The sequence below is a fragment of the Octopus sinensis genome, linkage group LG23 (assembly GCF_006345805.1).
Source record: "Octopus sinensis linkage group LG23, ASM634580v1, whole genome shotgun sequence".
Lineage (NCBI taxonomy): Eukaryota > Metazoa > Mollusca > Cephalopoda > Octopoda > Octopodidae > Octopus > Octopus sinensis.
Genome location: NC_043019.1, coordinates 11,908,717 through 11,930,924, shown reverse-complemented (window position 1 = coordinate 11,930,924; position 22,208 = coordinate 11,908,717). Strand labels below are relative to the sequence as shown.

Here is a 22,208-nt window from a genome sequence, read left to right as displayed (position 1 = left end):
CACGCCAGATTTTACCATAACGATAAATACGCGTGTGGTTCAATTGATTACATCCGACGTTATAATTCAAATGCCCCAACCAACAGCGCGCCAAACTTTCACGGAAAACAAATACAGCATTTATAGTATCTAATTCTCTCACCCTTATTAATTAATTATAATTATGCTGCATTTATTTCTAAATGCTGTATTTGTTTCGTTTGTGTGAAGTTTGGCGCGCTGTTGGTTGGGGCATTTGAATTATAACGTCGGATGTAATCAATTGAACCACACGCGTATTTATCGTTATGGTAAAATCTGGCGTGTGATTGAGTGGATTTCATCCAGATAGTCTTGGCTGACGAGCTACAAATGGATTTTTTGTAAGTAATATTACATTTAATTCATTAATAGCGAAACAATTGTCCCAAAATAATCTGTATTTTTGTTTTTTTATTTGCCCTGTCCGTGTGAGCTAACAGTCGTACTGACTTTCATGGGAAACATGTATTTCGTGGTTGAAACCTTTTGGATTAACTGGTGCTAGAGTGAGCAATATAGTGACCACTCTCTTATATTTATTTTGTAAAAATATTATAATATGTTATAAAATATTATAATAATCCAGGTTTCTCGTAGCACTAGGCCACTTGGTGTTGAATAAATACTATTAAATTAGTATCTAATTCTCTCACCCTTATTAATTAATTATAATTATGCTGCATTTATTTCTAAATGCTGTATTGTTTTCCGTGAAAGTTTGGCGCGCTGTTGGTTGGGGCATTGAATTATAACGTCGGATGTAATCAATTGAACCACACGCGTTTTATCGTTATGGTAAAATCTGGCGTGTGATTGAGTGGATTTCATCCAGATAGTCTTGGCTGACGAGCTACAAATGGATTTTTTGTAAGTAATATTACATTTAATTCATTAATAGCGAAACAATTGTCCCAAAATAATCTGTATTTTTGTATTTTTTATTTGCCCTGTGTCGTGTGAGCGAACAGTCGTACTGACTTTCATGGGAAACATGTATTTCGTGGGTTTGAAACCTTTTGGATTAACTGGTGCTAGAGTGAGCAATATAGTGACCACTCTCTTATATTTATATTTGGAATATATATATAATGATTTTGCTTAGGTATACTAATACTAATAACCTGTCATTAGAACTCAATATACATACGTTTCAGAATATAGCTTTAGGCAGAGTACAGAGCATAACATGAATTTATGGAATCACAAGATAAGAGGAGTTATAAAATCAATTTCATTAGCTTATAGCTGTTTCTGCTATAAAATGATGCATGAGCTTTCTGTTTTGAGTGCACTGCTTCTGATAGCTGAAACAGCTGTAAGCTAATGGAGTGTGTAATTCTTCTCTTAATATAACAAACTATGTATATATATGCCTGTAATGATATTCCTCACTACTACTGATCCAAGCCAGGACAGTAACACTGTGGCTTACACCAGGGGGTAAACAACTGAGGAATAGAAAAGAGAGAGGAATTTAGTAAATGCTGCTTTGAAAGTGTAATGACTTATGTAATCTGTGATAAGAAAAGAATCCAGATTAAAGTTTTCTTTTCAAGTTCACCCACTAGATCCATTACAAATCACTGCTTACAATATCTAAAGAACATTTAGAAAAACAAACTTAAATAAACAAAAAAAAAAAAAAATCCAGCTAAATAGTTTCCAGAGGCAACATTTTTATTCTAACATAAAAAAAAGAGGAAATGTAGATGTGATAACATACTTTATATACTGTGGAGAAGTTCGTCTGATTATAATTAAATACTACCAGCTAATTACCATTATGCATGAGCTGCACTAGTTTCAGCATTCTTTTTATAGAGAGCCAACATCTTTTTAATTTCTCCAATAGCCAACCCGGGGTTCAAATGCTGGAAAAGAATAAAACCAGTTCCATTGTGAGTGTACAAACATTAGAGACAGGACATGTGGAATTTGTGAAAAACTTAAAACACAAGGTCACACATTAAGGACACGAGATACTGAGTCAGCCTTAGTATAAAGCTATTTTTGACTTTGATACAGAACCACAAATTTAGGAACAAGTCGCGGTACAGGGCTTTTACTAACTCTGGCACACAACAACATAGTTGTAGCAAAGGAAGAATACAGTCATTGACAAAATCAACCTCTCAGCCCCAGTACATAGCTTGTGATAATTGATACACAGCCACACATTTTGTAGTAAAAATGGAATATAGTCATCTATTGAATCAGTCTCTCAGCCCTAGTATAGGGCTATTGCTAACATCTGGATTAAGATTCTTCATGTAAATTAGAATGCAGGCAGTGTTTCCTTAAACATTTAGCATTGTAAAATAAGTAAAATTTAAAAGGTAAAATAAATGAAAAACTGGCTTTAAAAGGAAGCATACCAGCCACTTCATACGGTGGGTGTACTGGGTATTTTCGTGTGCCACAAGCACTATTGAGATCCCTCTGCAACTCGCAAGACTATGAATCCAAGGGAGGTGGGAGGGAGCTTTATACGAGGGGATGAGGGGGTCAAAGTATGACAGAAGGAAAGGGAGCAGAACAAGTTCTTGTAGAAGAGCTGCAGGGTTAGTCACATTTAGTAGGGGAGAGAGAGAACGATCAGTTGCTGCTCCAAAGACACAGGTAGTAAAGATGAGGTATCCAGGTAGACTCCTCAGGATACGAGATGAGTAGAAGAAGTGGAGGGGGCGTTATTCTACACAACTAAACCTTACATGATAACTGAAAGAGCAGCAGATAAAAAGCCTTGCAGTGTTTAGTTCAAATCCTACTTAGGTAGGTTCTATTCTTTTCGCTCTTCTTGGGTCAATCACTTTACTTATCTGTGGCCTTGTGCTAATAATATATTTCTCTACTACCCACAAGGGGCTAAACACAGAGGGGACAAACAAGGACAGACAAATGGATTAAGTCAATTATATCAACTCCAGTGCGTAACTGGTACTTAATTTATCGACCCCGAAAGGATGAAAGGCAAAGTCGACCTCGGCGGAATTTGAACTCAGAACGTAACGGCAGACGAAATACGGCTACGCATTTCGCCCGGCGTGCTAACGTTTCTGCCAGCTCGCCACCCATCATTCAAATAGACAAATCATAAATGCTACTGCATTTTTAGTCAAAAGGTTTACTTTAACAGAAGACAGAATTATTTAAAAAAACAACAACAAAAAAACAAAACTTACTTTTGGACAGGTTTTGGTACAATTCATAATAGTGTGACACCTGTAGACGGAGAACTTGTCTTCCATTTTGGATAGCCTTTCAACAGTGAAATCATCTCGGGAATCTATCATCCAACTGTAATGTAATGAGACGGTTGCAGTTAAACCCTCCGATGTCGTAATTTAACTGTTTAGCATTCAGATTAGTGACACTTATTCATATTGTTTGGAATTAATTATGCATTGTCTCATAGCTTCAAGATTTTTGATGATGTGATTGTTTATTTTTTAGAATTAACATTGTAAGGTAGGTGTGAAAGGCCAAATCTGGCTGGTCTGAACATAAAACCAGAAGAATATTTGAGCTGGATATGGCTGGATTAAATGCTAAAGGATTAAATTTAGACATTTTAAAACTAAGAGGTTTTGTATTACAGAACCAGAGCAAGTTTCAAGTGGATTCATCATCATCATCGTTTAACGTCTGTTTTCCATGCTAGCATGGGTTGCAGGGTTCGACCGGGGTCTGGGAAGCCAAAAAAGCTGCACCAGGCTCCAGTCTGATCTGGCAGTGTTTCTACAGCTGGATGCCCTTTCTAACGCCAACCACTCCGAAAGTGTAGTGGGTGCTTTTAAAGTGCCACCAGCACGAGGTCCAGTCTAGCGGTACCGGCAACAGCCACGCTCAAAAATGGTGTTTTTAACGTGCCATCTGCACAGGAGTCAGTCCAGCAGCACTGGCAACGACCTCATTCAAATGTTTTGTTCACGTGCCGCCTGCACAAGTACCAGTAAGGTGACGCTGGTCACGATCACGCTCAAATGGTGCTTTTGGAAGCCAGTCAGCTGCTCTGGCAGTGATCCCACTTGGATGGAGCTGTTAGTGCTCCACTGGCATGGGTGCCAATCATCAAATTTGGTTCAATTTCGATTTCACTTGCTCCAACAGGTCTTTGCAAGCAGAGTTTAGTGTCATTGGCATGGCATAAAAGAGGTTAATTGTGCATAAATATGATGGGGTGCTGAAAAGTCTGTGGTTTTAAGGGTATAATGAAAAGCGTGGTTGGTGGCCTAACCTTCTGAGGGCCTAGAAAAACTGAAGGGCCACTGCAATAAGTGTGTGAATCTGAAAGGGGGATATGTTGAATAAAATCCTAATTAATTGATCCTCCTGTATTTTCTTTTACTCAAAGCCAGGAACTTTTCAGCACCCCTTTGTATGCAGAAACATAACAGAAACAAGTTCCTACCGATAAGCTTGCATAAGGACGGCAGGACCAAGATATTTGTCAGAGTTCCACCAGTAACTGGGGCAGGAGGTACTGCAGCAGGCACACAATATACATTCATAAAGACCATCCTGAAAAAGAAAACATAATTCACTATATTGGAATATGCAAATGACATAGACACAAGATCAGTTTTATAGAGAAAAAAGGGGGTTACCCTAAAATATTGCTGGCACCTTATTTGTAACAAAGATTTATTCAAGATGAACCATGTGTTGAGGGATCAAAGACCAGTCATAAGTGGTTGCCACCATAAAGTGGAATGGACACTCAATAAATATTGTTGGTTGGACAAGATCAATAAGTACTAAGGTAGCAAAACTGGGAGACTACCTTCTGATCCTGCCTGAATGAACTTCCTCCTCTCAGACCTCCCAACCCCATCTTCTTTTCAATCTATTCCTTGAACTTCATCACTGATCACCACTGGAACTATTTGGAATACCACAATTAACCTACTTAGATTACTACCTTCCTAGATCTTACCTTGGATTGCTGTTGGTTTTTATCTTCAATATCAGAAGTCAAAGTTACACTAACCGCCTTGCGGTGGTTTTAGGTGTTTTCATTCAATAAACACACACAACATCCAGTCTGGGAATCGAAACCGCGATCCTCCGACCACGAATCCGCTGCCCTAACCACTGGGCCATTGCGCCTCCACATATGCGCTCTTTTAAAGCCTAGCCAGGCTAATGGGCCCAGTTTCCCGGTTTCAATGGCGTATGTGTTCCCCAGCTGGACGGGACACCAGTCCATCGCAGCGTTACTCATTTTTGCCAGCTGAGTGGACTGGAGCAACATGAAATGAAGTGTTTTGCTCAAGGACACAACGCGTCGCCTGGTCCAGGAATCGAAACCACAATCTTACGATCATGATGCTGACACCCTAACCACTAAGCCACGTGCCTCCACGCTTGGTCTGTAAATAAACTTCAAAGACTTATCAGTTTTTGTTTTAGAATATACAAGCTTTACCAATTTTGCTCTGTCCTCCACAGACTGAAGGTACTGTTCCTTGCCAACGTCTTCTTCCTTAATATCTTTCTTCTTCAAGTATGGTTCAATAGAAGCATACTGGGCGTAAAAGTTGTTCATATCCTGAAGAGAAAAAAGAGAATATCTCAGTAATGACATATAGATCACTGTAGCGAGAGTGAGAATTAAACCTTCCTGGTTGTTATTCTAAAGATACTCATAATAAAAAGACACCATACTTTCATACCCTTCAATACTACTACATGCCACTTAGTTGAGGAACCTTGTCTTATGGGTGTTTGGTGATCTCAACAGTGCTGGTGCCACAAAGGAAAAAAAGAAAAAAGGCATTCTATACACTCTGTTGGCATCATGAAGGGCATCCAGCCACGAAAACCATGCCAAAACAGACATAGGAGCTCAGAGCAGCCTTCTGGCTCGTCAGTTCATGCATAAACCATCTAACCCTTACCAGCATGGAAAAAACGTTAAATGGTGATGATGTTACTTTTTAGGGAGATTCAGTTCTGTGTTTGTAATAAAAGTAGAAGTAAAAACAAACATTGCTATTCTTCCCTGGGTTTGTTGACTTGCAAGCTACATGGCTACATTGATAGTACTGGTAAGTTGTCTTGGGGTATAAGTCAACTGACTTCTGTGTTTTTTTTTTATGTAAATTTTGGTCAGAAAAATTTGATTTGTTATTCTAGAAAATGTGGTATTTGTATAGTTTCACATTAATCTTGTAGTTTTGAGATTTCCTTAACCCCTATCAATTCATATGCTAGATAGGGGTTAAGGTATGAGGGAAGAGGAGCTACACGGCTACTCACGTTTAGGAGAAAGATAGTGATGGTATTTCAATGTTTACATTATATATATACATTGACTTGTATGCTAGAAAATATGGTAAATAAGCATTACATTTCACAGTGTAATCTGAATGCTTAAGAGTTATATAAACATTTTGTTTTAAACAACAAAAACATTGAATTCAGAAACTGGCACTTACAGGCACAAGGTCCTTAATCACATACATGTGAGGTAAAGGGTAAATCTTGGTGGGCTTCGATATATTACCATCGATTTTACTGGAAAATAGAAAAGTAAAAAAGAAAATTGAGATGTCAAACAGATCTAAAAAAAACCAAAAAAGGGGAGACTATCTTGACATAGTCAACATTTGAAGGAAAAGAAAACCTTTCATTACCTGTTGCTTGTTTCTATTTAAAAGTTTAATTAACATAAACGACAACCAAGACTTTAACCCTTCCACTACTTTTAACCCAAGTGCTCTACCAACTTTTCCAGTCTTCTAATTTTATAATAATGGTATCAAACTTTGGCTGAAGTCTAGCAAGATTAGGGGAAGAAGTATTTAGGGGTGCCAGTGACACACAAAAGGTGCCCGTGCCGGTGACACACAAAAGGTGCCCGTGCCGGTGACACACAAAAGGTGCCCGTGCCGGTGAGACACAAAAGGTACCCGTGCCGTTGACAGATAAAAGGTACCTGTGCCGGTGACACGTAAAAGGTACCCATGCCAGTGACACGTAAAAGGTACCCGTGCCAGTGACACGTAAAAGGTACCCGTGCCAGTGACACGTAAAAGGTACCCGTGCCAGTGACACGTAAAAGGTACCCGTGCCAGTGACACGTAAAAGGTACCCATTCCGGTGACACGTAAAAGGTAACCGTGCCAGTGACACATAAAAGGTACCCATGCAAGTGATACGTAAAAAGCACCCACTACACTCTTAGAGTGGTTGGCATTAGGAAGGGCATCCAGCTGTAGAAACCAAGGCAAAATCAGATGAGCCTGGTACGGCTTACCAGTTTCTGTCAAACCGTCAAACCCATGCCAGAATGGGAAACGGACACTAAATGATGACGATGAAGCAAGTCAATTACACTGACACTGGTGTGCTCATTTTATCGATCTTGAAAGGATGAAAGGCTAAGTCAGACATTAGCAGAATTTGAACTCATAATGCAAAGTGCCAGAAGAAATTCCACTGAGCATTTTGTCCGACGAACTCACAGATCTGCCAGTTCACTGCTTTCCCCACTTTTATAACAAGAGATTGTTTAACCCTTTTAGCATTTAAAATGGTCATAGCCAGAATAACGATCCAAAATAACCTCTTTAGAAGGGGTTCTCAACCACTTTTTTTATCAGTGGTATATGGTGGTTGTTGTATTGAATATGCTGCCACACTCAAAGCCACCAAATTTCAAGCAGGGGCATAACAAAAGTTTTCCATTAAGATTTGTGATTAAATTAATGAGTAAGAGTAATATTTATAATGAATCTGACATTTCTGACAGGTGTGCAGCGCACACCTGGAATATATGCCCTTGTTTTTTTATCTATGGACCCCTTTGATTATTATTTTATTCTGGTGGACCCCTATAACCATTTGATGATTAGAAAATAGTTTTATAGAAACTAAGGTGGCGAGCTGGCAAAATCGTTAGCACACCGGGTGAAATGCTTAGTGGTATTTCGTCTGCTGTTACATTCTGAGTTCAAATTACGCCGAGGTCGACTTTGCCTTTCATCCTTTCGGGGTCGATTAAATAAGTACCAGTTAGACACTGGGATCGATATAATCGACTTAATCCGTTTGTCTGTCCTTGTTTGTCCCCTCTCTGTTTAGCCCCTTGTGGGTAGTAAAGAAATAGGTATTTCGTCTGCCGCTACGTTCTGAGTTCAAATTCCGCCGAGGTCAACTTTGCCTTTCATCCTTTCGGGGTCGATTAAATAAGTACCAGTTACGCACTGGGATCGATATAATCGACTTAATCTGTTTGTCTGTCCTTGTTTGTCCCCTCTGTGTTTAGCCCCTTGTGGGTAGTAAAGAAATAGGTATTTCGCCTGCCGCTACGTTCTGAGTTCAAATTTCGCCGAGGTCAACTTTGCCTTTCATCCTTTCAGGGTCGATTAAATAAGTACCAGTTACGCACTGGGATCGATATAATCGACTTAATCTGTTTGTCTGTCCTTGTTTGTCCCCTCTGTGTTTAGCCCCTTGTGGGTAGTAAAGAAATAGGTATTTCGCCTGCCGCTACGTTCTGAGTTCAAATTTCGCCGAGGTCAACTTTGCCTTTCATCCTTTCGGGGTCGATTAAATAAGTACCAGTTACGCACTGGGATCGATATAATCGACTTAATCCGTTTGTCTGTCCTTGTTTGTCCCCTCTGTGTTTAGCCCCTTGTAAGCAATAAAGAAATATATAAACTAATTTTATAGAAACTTCTTTTAAAATTCCTATTTTGCTTTCCACACATCTTTATATATAAAAGTGAAGTTGTGTGAGTGTCTGTCTCCTACGATTTAGATTCCTAACTACTCCCACATTTTGCGGTGCAGTGTAACCAAAAGCGGGTATCTTATAGTCGTGATTAATATCGAGCCCTTCTGGGTATTAGCGCGCGTCTACAATGAGTCTACGATTAAAAAAAAAATTTACCATCATTTTTTCCCATTTTTAATGCATTTTTTTGCTATTATATAAGGGAAGTAACTCTCTAAAAATGTATTATTAAATTTCAGAACGTAAAAAGCTACAGTAACACCTCCCCTTTGTGGTTAGCCATATTGAGATGGCTATTATACTTTACATCTCTAAAAATGCTTATATAGTTATTTCCCTTACAAACCCGAGCAATGCCGGGCGATACTGCTAGTTAACTTATATAAGCTGAACTGTGTAAAATGTTGGAGAGAGAAATCCAGCTGTTTCTTATAATAAATACATCTAAAGCAAAAATTTTCAATGGACCTATAAAATAATACTATGGATCTCCAGTTTACTATTTTGCCTGTGTGGACCCATAAAATTTTATATGGACCCTAGTTGAGAACCACTGCTCTCTACAGTCTCCTCCTCCCAAATGACTTCAGGAAACATTTTTTCACGCTGAGAGTTGCTGAAGCATGGAACAAACTGCCGGCATCAGTTGTTAGTTGTCGGAGCACTGCATCCTTCAAAACTTCCACGCTTCCTGAGATTCGCCAACACTACACCTAATTTTCTCCCCTCCATACACACACAAGCATGTATCTGACTCATACATTGTTCGCTTTCCAGACATTTCTACATTACTGCATGTACTTTATATGCACTTTCTGACAAGTTGTGGTGCACCTGAGCACTGTATACAATAATTTCATTATTATTATTATTATTATTATACTACAGCCTTAAGGAGAGGAAGTGTGTGTGTGTGAGATGTATACATCAAATAGATTATTCAAGTTATATATTAGGATTTCAAGTTACTCACCAGATACATGCCAAGGTGTTCACACCACCAATATTCATGGCACAAGAGCCACAGATGCCTTCACGACAAGACCGCCGAAATGTTAAAGTGGGGTCATCCTCATTCTTTATCTTGATCAAGGCATCAAGGACCATGGGCCCACATCTGTAAACCAGAATAAATTACAATGATTTTTTTATATTTTGGTACAAGGGCAGCAATTTTAGTGGAAGGGGGTAAGTTGATTACATTGAGCCCCCCAATACTCAACTGGTACTTATTTTATTGATCCCCAACCCCCCAAAGGATGAAAGGCCAAGTCAACCTCAGCAGTATTCAACTTTGCCTTTCATCCTTTTGGTTTGACAGCATCTAATGGGTCCGAGGACTGCATCATATTCCAGTGACTGTTTTGGCAGGTTTTCTATAGCACAAGGCTTTGGTCTGCCCAGGGCTATAGCAGAAGATACTTGCCCAAGGTGCCAAACATTGGGACTGAACCCAAATCCATGTTGTTTGGGAAGCAAACTTCTTACCACACAGCCTTTTGCATGCTGACATGTGTTACACAAAACTAGTGGAAGTGGATTTTCTATCACTGCTGTCGCCAATCCTTAACTGTTTTGCTGGAAAGATATTTTCTCATTCCAATGGTCTTCACATGTCATAACTTGAAGCTAAAGGACTTTTGCTTACTGGGGATCATAAAGAAATATACTTTTTATTTTAAAGTCCCACAGAGACCCTTTGACTTTTTCTATTGTAAAGAGGTTTTCAATCCAGTATTGGACAAGTCCCTTCACCCCTTGAAGGTCGTTGGGGGCGCTGCAGCCATGCAGTGTATCTAGGCTGAGAAAGCCCGGTGGAGCCCATCCCTCTCCAGGATAAACTCATTTCTACTGCTGAGTGGACTGGAGCAGCGTGAAACAAAGTGCTTTGCTCAAGAACACAACACATAGCCCGGTCCAGGGATCGAAACCACAATCTCATGATCCCGAGTCCAACACCCTAACCACTAAACCACACACCTCCACATCTAGTATTTACATACAATTAATTATAGCTTTAGAGCTTTATATGCTCCAAGAGCCACTGTTCTAAAAGAAAAAAAAATCCACTTGTTTTCTTTTGTATTTGCTCAGACAGTGGTAATACTCACACACGCACATCTCCTGTGTTTTACTGACAACACAATGATAGAGTGTATGTATGTGTGTGGGATGTCGCATGATACAAAAAGTGATTGGGGTGGGTGAAGATTCATATACTAAACTGTAAACGTGAACAGAGTTACCTGTTTAAGTCAATTTCATAGCTTTGCATCCGTGGTTTATCTCCCTGCTTGTCTGGATCCTAGAGAAGAGAGAACAAAGGAATTAGTGTAACTGGTAACACTTCACTGATTAGGGAGCAAAAGGGACCAAAAAGAAAACCCATAAGTAATATTCCCTGTCCCATCTCATCGTCTTCGCCCACTATTCCTGGGAAAGCTGTGGGGTTAGAGTCCTCAGGCACTTCCTTCATAGGGTCCTATCAGAAGCAAGTGTGGCTAACTGAGGTTATGGTTATTATCCAACCATCTATCCCTAGGTATTCAATTAGTCGTGGCCATAGAATCCTCAGGAACCTCCTCCATAGGGTCCTATCTGAAGTGACTGTCATTACACTTTTCTGTAGGGTTCCCAAGCATAACTATCTGAGACGATGGATATTAGGCACCCATGACAGTGACACATAAAAGGCACCTGCTACACTCTTGGAGTGGTTGGCATTAGGAAAGGCATCCAGCTGTAGAAAACCAAGCCAAAATCAGATGAGCCTGGTACAGCTTTCCAGCTTACCAGTTCCAGTCAAACTGTCTAACCCTTGCCAGAATGGAAAACGGACACTAAATGATGACGATGATCATCTCATTCTTATTTCTTTATCGCCCACAAGGGGCTAAACATAGAGGGGACAAACAAGGACAGACAAAGGGATTAAGTCAATTACATCGACCCCAGTGCGTAACTGGTACTTAATTTATCGATCCCGAAAGGATGAAAGGCAATAAGTCGATTACATTGACCCCAGTGCATAACTGGTACTTAATTTATCGACCCCGAGAGGATGAAAGGCAAAGTCGACCTCGGCACAATTTGAACTCAGAATGTAAAGACAGACGAAATACCACTAAGCATTTTGCCCAGCATGCTAACGATTCTGCCAGCTCACCGCCTTCTCATTCTTGGTCTAACACTGGGTCTCTTGCTGGTTGGGTCAACTTGAAGAATCCATCTTGTGATTCTTCCTTGCAACATTCTAATCACATGTCAGTCACGCCAGAGCTGTGACTTTTCAATGCAGAGAAGTAGCAGCTCAACTAGTAGAGATACCCTGATCTCCAAGCTATGCACACTGTCGATTAATGGTACCCTAGAGATTCTTCACAGGAATCCCATTTAAAGGGCTTCTATTCACAATCGTACAGATCTTAAACTACATTTAGCATACAATTACAAACTGAGTCACTGCATTTTTGACAGGTGCCGGTGACACGTAAAAAGCACCATTCGAGTGCAGTCAATGCCAGTACCACCTGACTGGCTCCTGTGCTAATGGCACATAAAAAGCACCATTCAAGCGCGGTCGATGCCAGTGCCACCTGACTGGCTTCCATGCTGGTGGCACATAAAAAGCACCCACTACACTCCTTGAGTAGTCAGCATTAGGAACAGCATCCAGCTGTAGAAACACTGCCAGATCAGATTGGAGCCTGGCGCAGTCTCTCAAACTATCCAACCCATGCCAGCATGGACAGTGAACATTAAACGATGATGATTGTCTATACAACTCAGTCAGACGAATATGAATGGGTCAGAAAAAAAAAAAGTCCTGAGGTTGATTTGTTTGGCAAAACCCTTCAAGGTGATGCCCCAGCATGGCCACAGTCAAATGGCTGAAACAAGTAAGAGATAAAAGATCAAAACAGCGAACATTTGGAGATGCCAGTAATTAATCTTATGAACACATTGTGATTACTCACCCATCTGTAAATAGTAAAAGTTTTTACACGCTTGCTTGGTTCCGCTGCAACTGCAGCTGCAGTCTGTGCACATCTCACCGACTGGGACTGAAAGTAGAAATATAAAATTGATTGTGAAAATTTCAATTAATTTTGTATTTTTTATGTCATCATCATTTAACCCTTTTGATACCAACCCAGCTGAAACCGGCTCTGGCTCTGAGTACAAATGTCTTGTTTTCATAAGTTTTGAATTAAAATCCTCCACCTAACATTAGCAACAATTAATGTTCCTAACACTAGCTTAATGATAACTAAGCTATTTTACTAAATTCTTTGTTATATTTAAAATTAATTGTAAGAAACACAGAGTATCTCAATAGAAATAAGATAACAAAAAGGTTAAAGTCACCATGATACTTTTAATTCTTTTGTTACCAACCTGGCTGAAACTGGCTCTGGCTCTGAGTACAAATGTCTTGTTTTCATAAGTTTTGAATTAAAATCTTCCACCAAACCTTTGTCACAATTTATGTTCCTAACACCAGCTGAATGATAACTAAGTTATTTCACTAAACTCTTTGTTATATTTAAAGTAATTGAAAGAAACACAGAGCATCTCAAAATAAATACAGTAGCGAAAGGGTTGAGGTCTGTTTTCCAAGCTGGCATTAGTTTGTTGGGTTTGGCAGGAGCTGGCAAGCCAGAGGACCGTGCTAAGTTCCAATGTCTGCTTTGGCGTAGTTTCTATGACTGGATGTCCTTCCTAATGCCAAACACTTTACAGAGTGCACTGGGTGCTTTTTATGTGGTACCAGCACCAGCGAGGCGACCAAGTAACTCGCAAAACAAGACTTCCTCAACTAAGGGGTGTAATACTGATATTGAGGGAGGTGGTTTTATGCTGGGTGATAAGAGGTTAAAGTATGATAGAGAAACAGGTACAGGTGTCTTGCTGTAGGGGAGATAAATGGTTTCTTGTATTAAAAATTCCACAAGTCTAAGAACAAACAAAAACTAATTTCACAGAAATTTATCTATTACAATACCTATTTCTTTATTTCCCACAAGGGACTAAACATAGAGGGGACAAACAAGGACAGACATAGGTATTAAGTCGATTATATCGATCCCATTGAGTAACTGGTACTTAATTTATCGACCCCGAAAGGATGAAAGGCAAAGTCGACCTCGGCAGAATTTGAACTCAGAACGTAACAGCAGACGAAATACTGCTAAGCATTTCTGCCAGCTCGCCACCTTACAATACCAAGTACCTGGAGGAAACCTGTAAGTAATCAATGCATTGGAAATAAAAGAAACTTTACCTTCCAATTACATTCAACTTTGCCTGTCCAAAGCATTGCCACAACTTTCTCTCACTCTCTCTTCCTGTTTCTTGAGTAACGCTGCGATGGACTGGCATCCCGTCCAGCTGGGGGGAACACATACGCCACAGAAACCGGGAAACCGGGCCCATGAGCCCTGGCTAGGCTTGAAAAGGGCAACGTTTATCGTTATAGCAAGAAACAGCTGAGTTTCTTTCTCTAACATTTTACAGAGTTCAAACTACACAAATGATTGCATGATGAACAAAATAGGAATTTTGAAAAAAGTATCTACGAGAGTTTTTAAACATTGAATGGCTATGAGGGTTCACCAAAATAAAATACTAATCGAAGGGGTTCAGAGGTAACAACAAAAAAAAAAAAAAAAAAAAGGTCGAGAACTGCTGGCTTAAACTATTTAGTATAAAATATTGGCTCCAGTCAATATTTATAGAAAGGTCATTCAAGCCAGTGAAAGTTATATAACATTGAGACTCTCCTTGAAGATTTGCTAAAGATACAAAACAACAAGAAAAGCATCTGGAGCAAAGCCAAAAAAGGTGGCATCAAATCTTGATAGAAATCAAACTCTCCTTTGGTGGCATGAGTTGAAAGAGAAGAAAGGTGAATTATTACACAACACCTGATGCCAGCCAACAATAAATGACCAACACAGCTGATTCACCTGAAGAGTCTTAACCTTTTTGCTATCATATCTCTACTGAAATAAACTCTATTGGAATAAGCTGTCTTTGTTTCAATTAATTTTTTAAATAAATGAAGAATTTAATAATTGTTATTATTAAGCTGGTGTTTGAAGTAAATTAAGATGAAATTTTGATGGAAAATTTTAATATAGATCACTGAAGATTGTATCACAGAACCAAGAGGTGATCTAAGGCAAGTTGGTATTATTGCATGATAAACTGTTCACTGAAAATTTTGATCTACTAGCAGTATCGCCTGGTATTGCTCGAGTTTGTTTTGACCTTTTAGAATTGGAATTTTTGAAAAGTAAAAGTTTTGCATTATGTAGCTTGTTATTCTCTTTAAGTAAACATTTTTCTGGTTGAAATACACCGAAAAATGGCGACACAGCAGTCAAAAAATCGTAAAAAATAGGGATTTTTATAGAAAAAAAGCACCTTTTTGATGTAATGGTGTTGACATGGTCCGATTTGAATTTTTTCTTCTACGGAATGAAGAGCAAGCCTTCTTCTATCATACTCTCAATTTTGGTCAACTTGCGCCACAGGGTCTCGGAGGAGATAGTGTTAGTTGAGGGCTACCAAACCTGCCACACACAGACAACTTCAGCTTTATATATAGAGATGATTATGGAAATAATATTCCACAATGTCTGAAAGTGAGGTGCCAAGAAAGCAAAATGGTTGGCATGCTGATAATTCCAGGCATTAAACGATGAAGATTTCATAATAGAAAGGCAACATTTATAATCAGCACATAAAATTATGGAAAAGCAGAAGAAAAATCTGTGGTTGTGTGGTTAGAAGTTAGCTTTCCAACCAAATGGTTTCAGGTTCAGTTCCACTGTGTGGCACTTTGGGCAAATGTCTTCTAAACCTTCTAAGTGGATTTGGCAGATGGAAACTGAAAGAAGTCTATCGTGTGTGTGTGTGTGTTTGTGTCTTCTTGTCTTGACATCACGCAATAGTTGTAAATGATTGCCACTGTCAAACAAGCAGTGTCGTTTCCAACATTCTACAAGAATATGTCTGACCATAGGAAAATATTACCTTGCTTGGAAACAGGAGAGGAATGGCAACAGGAAGGATGTCCTGCTACAGAAAATCTGTCTCAATAAACTCCATCTGACCCCATGCAAGCATGGAGAAGGTGAGTGTTACAATGATGATGACAATGACTACAAACTTTGTGAGATATTTCCAACCGTTTAGTTTGAAAACACTGTGAGAATTCCAATAACAAAAAACACAACAATCTTTTAGCAAGCTCAATAACTTCATAGGGTTTAAAACACAAGTTGCTGATTTAGGGAACATCAGTGTTAGAAACTGGTTTTGAAAGTGTTATTGGAAATTTTACAAACAAAAAAGTTTATGATTGTTTTGTATGGAATATTTACACGTCTAACCAATGCAAGCAAGGAAAGACAGACGTGAAACAAACAATATTATTATCAGGTCATTCATAATCCCAAACCTAAAAGCTGTCTACTTAGGTCATATTTTGGCACCCCTACAGATGTGTGCCCACCTTCTCCAACTTTGTTTCCTCATAACATTCAGAAAAATGGATATTTTTAATGCAGTTTTCTACAGATACTTTTTAGATGGTGTAGTATACGATTATATTGGAGTTTAATATGAAAAAAAATTATTGTGTGCACACATACATACTGACGTACATCACATAATTTTTTTCCAAAATTTCAAGTTTCATTTTGTAAATATACAAAATGCTCCAGCATGGCCACAGCCTTAGAGCTGAAAACAAAAAAAATATATATCTGATGTATCTCAGCATGTATGTGTGTGCACGCATCCACCGTTTTCTTTTCGTTTTTCATATTAAATTTCGATATAATCGTAAGTTACACCATCTGAAATGTATTTGTAGTAAATTTCATTAAAAAATATCCATTTTCTGGAAGTTATGAGGAAACAAAGTCGAGGGATGGACCACAATCGTACGGGTATACCTATATTTTATCGTAACCAGATTCTTCAATAAGGGATAAACTACAACTTTAAAATTCCACGATGTGCTATCGTCTTAATTGATAAATTTTAATCCACGACAATCCTGCTCTTGAAATCACCTTCCCCAACATTACATATGAAAACAAACGGTCGACTGAAGCAGGCCAAAACATTACATAAGGATTACATAAGAAGCACATAGTCTACACGACTAACGAACACACCATACAGGTAAACAAGGTGGAAACACTTGTAAATACGTAGTAACAAAGAGACATCCGTCTGCTGGAAATAGCAGTCGAACAGCCATCCCAAATCACACACTATTTTTTTAAAAGAAAGAAAAGGACACATTAGAAAATGTAGTCTGCGGTACACTATGCCCAAAACACAAGTGTTCACAGCTGAAACTTTCCCATATAGACTTAGAAAGCCAAGTTACATGAACCAATTATAACGGTTATAAGGACAATATAGAGAAATTGATTGATATTCATTCAGGACTATTATGTATGTGTGTGTGTGAATATACAAAAGTATGTGTTTCAGTCACTGGACTTGAGGGGTTTTAGCCAAACAAATCGCACCCCACCTCAGTACTCTATATATATTTTAAGCCTGGTACTTATTCTATTGGTCTCTTTTGCCGAACCGCTATGGTATGGCGATGTGTATATAACGGGCTTCTTTCAATTTCCGACTACCAAATCAACTTACAACGTTTTTCTCGGCTCAAGACTATAGTTGAAGACACCGACCCCCAAGGTTCCTCGTAGTGGAACTGAACCCAAGACCACATGATTGAGAAGCAAACTTCTCAATAATAAGAAACGGTTCTTTCAATCAACAGCTTTTAAGGGTAACGTGGGTTTTTGTTATTTAGACCTAAGCCATCCTTTCGTATTCTCCAATGTATCTTTAGTTTGAAGACAGTAAGATGTAGGTTTTTAGGAAGATTTAGATGCCATGTCTTGGAAGTAGAGCTACCGTGTAGATCAGTGGTTTTCAACCAGTGTTCCACGGAACCTTAGGGTTCCGCAAGAAGTTACAAAACTGCTAAAATCGGCAGTAATTTTTAATTCTCCTGTGCAGGTATGTGTGCATAAGACTATTAAATTATTGCACAGGGGTTCCTCGAGCCAGTGGAATGCTTCTTTGGGGTTCCGCTCCAGCAAAAAGTTTGAAAAGCACTGGTGTAGATGGTCCCTCGTTAACCGGAGTTAAAATGTTATTGTTTAACCGTAGGCTCTATGCCTCAGATCACAAGTCTGACAGAGCAGTTACTATGACTTGGCTGCTATTTCTAGTAGCGTCAATGACCGCAAAGAAATTCATACCTGGTTCAGGTTAATATGCTACTAGTAGAGGTCTTCTCTGCAGCTATTAAACAGACTAATATATATATATATATAAAATAATATGTTACAATTACTCAATAGTCAAGATAAAATTCTGAGTTTCAGATGCCGAAGTGGAAATCCACAACACCATCTCTATTTACGTAATATTAAGGTCTCTTTCTTTCTTTTGTTATCTTACCGTTTTTACCAATATATATATATATATATATATATATATATATGCATACATACACTAGGGGGTGTAGAAAGGCTCCTGGCTTTAAGGGTGTCACGAAAGGCCTGGTTAGGGGACCAACCTTCCGAGTTCTTTCCCAGGGGTTTAGAAAAACCGAAGGACCACTGCAATAAGCGTGTGAATCTGAGAGGGGAACATGCTTCATAAAACCATAATTAATTAATCCTCCTATAGGCGATCATAGAGACGAAAGATTGCCCTCCTATATTTTCTTTTACCCAAAGCCAGGGTCTTTTCAGCATCCCCCTCGTATGTATGTGTAAGTCTGCCTTAAAAGCATGTTGAGAAAATAGCACCATATGGTGATAATAAGTAATGGAATACCGTTAAGGAAGCAAATATGTAAGGGAAATTTAAATAGGGGCATCAAATAGACACATTAAGTAAATGTTTCGGTTTAAAAAAGTTGTTGTGTCTGTCATGTATATAACCAAGGTCAGACTGCATTATGTAATGTTAAGGTAAAAAGACGAGAAAACGAAGCGAAAGCTAGAGGAAAAACTCCTCTATTGAAATAAAAGAAGTGTTTAATTGATTGACTCACTTGTAGAACTGGGACCAAGGCTTTCGAAATGGGCAGAAATCGAGAGAGAGAAGAACAAGGGACAGCCATCATGTTTGGGTTGTTGTTATATGTAAGAGTACACTTACACTCGACTCCCACTCGCAGCCACACTCCACACTCCACTCCACTCTTTAACTGCGCATGTCAAGTGCGTCACACCGGGGGAAAATGTTTATGTAAGCGACACAGCACATGCACAAACACGCAAGCAGATATATATACATACATACATACATATATATATATATATACATATATATAGAGAGAGAGAGAGCGAGACACACACACATACATTGATTTTGGATCTTATTTTTACATACAAGCACACATGCATGTATATATATATATATATATTATATATATATATATATATATACTCTTTTACTCTTTTACTTGTTTCAGTCATTTGACTGCGGCCATGCTGGAGCACCGCTTTTTAGTCGAGCAAATCGACCCCGGGACTTATTCTTTGTAAGCCCAGTACTTATTCTATCGGTCTCTTTTGCCGAACCGCTAAGTTACGGGGACGTAAACACACCAGCATCGGTTGTCAAGCAATGCTAGGGGGACAAACACACACACACACACACATATATATATATATACATACATATATACGACAGGCTTCTTTCAGTTTCCGTCTACCAAATCCACTCACAAGGCATTGGTCGGCCCGGGGCTATAGCAGAAGACACTTGCCCAAGATACCACGCAGTGGGACTGAACCCGGAACCATGTGGTTGGTTAGCAAGCTACTTACCACTCAGCCACTCCTGTATATATATACTAGCAGTATCGCCCGGCGTTGCTCGGGTTTGTAAGGGAAATAACTATATAAGCATTTTTAGAGAGTTATAGACAAAAAATAGCAAAAAAATGCATTAAAAATGGAAAAAAATTATGGTAAATTTTTTTTTAAATCGTTGATTCACCGTAGACATTTTTAGAGAGTTAGTTCCCTTATATAATAGCGAAAAAATGCATTAAAATGGAAAAAAAATGATGGTAATTTTTTTTTAAATCGTAGACTCATCGTAGACACGCGCTAATACCCAGAAGGGCTCGATATGAATCACGACTATAAGATACCCGGTTTTGGTTAAACTGCACCGCAAAATGTGGGAGTAGTTAGGAATCTAAATCGTAGGAGACAGACACACAACTTTACTTTTATATATAAAGACTAGCAGTATCGCCCGGCGTTGCTCGGGTTTGTAAGGGAAATAACTATATAAGCATTTTTAGTGAGTTATAGCAAAAATATAGCAAAAAATGTATTAAAAATGGAATAAAAAATTATGGTAATTTTTTTTTTAATCGTTGACTCATCGTAGACATTTTTAGAGAGTTACTTCCCTTATATAATAGCGAAAAAATGCATTAAAATGGAAAAAATGATGTTAAATTATTTTTTAAATCGTAGACTCATCGTAGACGCGCGCTAATACCCAGAAGGGCTCGATATGAATCACGACTATAAGATACCCGAATTTGGTTAAACTGCACCGCAAAATGTGGGAGTAGTTAGGAATCTAAATCGTAGGAGACAGACACACAACTTCACTTTTATATATAAAGACTAGCAGTATCGCCCGGCGTTGCTCGGTTTTGTAAGGGAAATAACTATATAAGCATTTTTAGTGAGTTATAGCAAAAATATAGCAAAAAATGTATTAAAAATGGAATAAAAAATTATGGTAATTTTTTTTTTAATCGTTGACTCATCGTAGACATTTTTAGAGAGTTACTTCCCTTATATAATAGCGAAAAAATGCATTAAAATGGAAAAAATGATGTGTTAAATTATTTTTAAAATCGTAGATAGACTCATCGTAGACGCGCGCTAATACCAGAAGGGCTCGATATGAATCACGACATAGATAAGACCCGAATTTGGTTTAAATGCACCGCAAAATGTGGGAGTAGTTAGGAATCTAAATCGTAGGAGACAGACACACAACTTCACTTTTATATATAAAGACTAGCAGTATCGCCCGCGTTGCTCGGTTTTGTAAGGGAAATAACTATATAAGCATTTTTAGTGAGTTATAGCAAAAATATAGCAAAAAATGTATTAAAAATGGAATAAAAAATTATGGTAATTTTTTTTTTAATCGTTGACTCATCGTAGACATTTTTAGAGAGTTACTTCCCTTATATAATAGCGAAAAAATGCATTAAAATAGAAAAAATGATGTTAAATTATTTTTAAAATCGTAGACTCATCGTAGACGCGCGCTAATACCCAGAAGGGCTCGATATGAATCACGACTATAAGATACCCGAATTTGGTTAAACTGCACCGCAAAATGTGGGAGTAGTTAGGAATCTAAATCGTAGGAGACAGACACACAACTTCACTTTTATATATAAAGACTAGCAGTATCGCCCGGCGTTGCTCGGTTTTGTAAGGGAAATAACTATATAAGCATTTTTAGTGAGTTATAGCAAAAATATAGCAAAAAAGTATTAAAAATGGAATAAAAAATTATGGTAATTTTTTTTTTAATCGTTGACTCATCGTAGACATTTTTAGAGAGTACTTCCCTTATATAATAGCGAAAAAAAGCATTAAAATAGAAAAAATGATGTTAAATTATTTTTAAAATCGTAGACTCATCGTAGACGCGCGCTAATACCCAGAAGGGCTCGATATGAATCACGACTATAAGATACCCGAATTTGGTTAAACTGCACCGCAAAATGTGGGAGTAGTTAGGAATAAATCGTAGGAGACAGACACACAACTTCACTTTTATATATAAAGACTAGCAGTATCGCCCGGCGTTGCTCGGTTTTGTAAGGGAAATAACTATATAAGCATTTTTAGTGAGTTATAGCAAAAAATATAGCAAAAAATGTATTAAAAATGGAATAAAAAATTATGGTAATTTTTTTTTTAATCGTTGACTCATCGTAGACATTTTTAGAGAGTTACTTCCCTTATATAATAGCGAAAAAATGCATTAAAATAGAAAAAATGATGTTAAATTATTTTTAAAATCGTAGACTCATCGTAGACGCGCGCTAATACCCAGAAGGGCTCGATATGAATCACGACTATAAGATACCCGAATTTGGTTAAACTGCACCGCAAAATGTGGGAGTAGTTAGGAATCTAAATCGTAGGAGACAGACAGACACACAACTTCACTTTTATATATAAAGATTTGTGCAACAACTAAAACATTCGGTTGTGCAAATTGTTTGCACAGGAAACCTGCCCTGTGTGGCGGTTTTTGCCGTTTTTGTGGATCTGTTTCAGCTTTTTTAGCGATTTCTGTTTTGGCGACTTCAAGCCATGAAGTCGTT

At 38.3% G+C, this 22,208-nt stretch overlaps 1 protein-coding gene across 1 annotated transcript; it reads right to left on the bottom strand.

Annotated features, from left to right (window-relative positions):
- Positions 1-1,675: 1,675 nt before the first annotated feature.
- LOC115223591 (succinate dehydrogenase [ubiquinone] iron-sulfur subunit, mitochondrial) lies at positions 1,676-19,043 on the bottom strand. Its single transcript, XM_029794240.2, has 9 exons — positions 18,876-19,043; positions 12,745-12,831; positions 11,014-11,072; positions 9,741-9,884; positions 6,462-6,540; positions 5,450-5,572; positions 4,433-4,542; positions 3,204-3,318; positions 1,676-1,892 (listed from the first exon to the last, which is right to left on the bottom strand). Exons 1-9 carry the CDS (start codon positions 18,945-18,947, stop codon positions 1,803-1,805), a joined length of 879 nt encoding a protein of 292 aa, XP_029650100.1. The 5' UTR covers positions 18,948-19,043; the 3' UTR covers positions 1,676-1,802.
- Between the last annotated feature and the right edge of the window lie 3,165 nt (positions 19,044-22,208).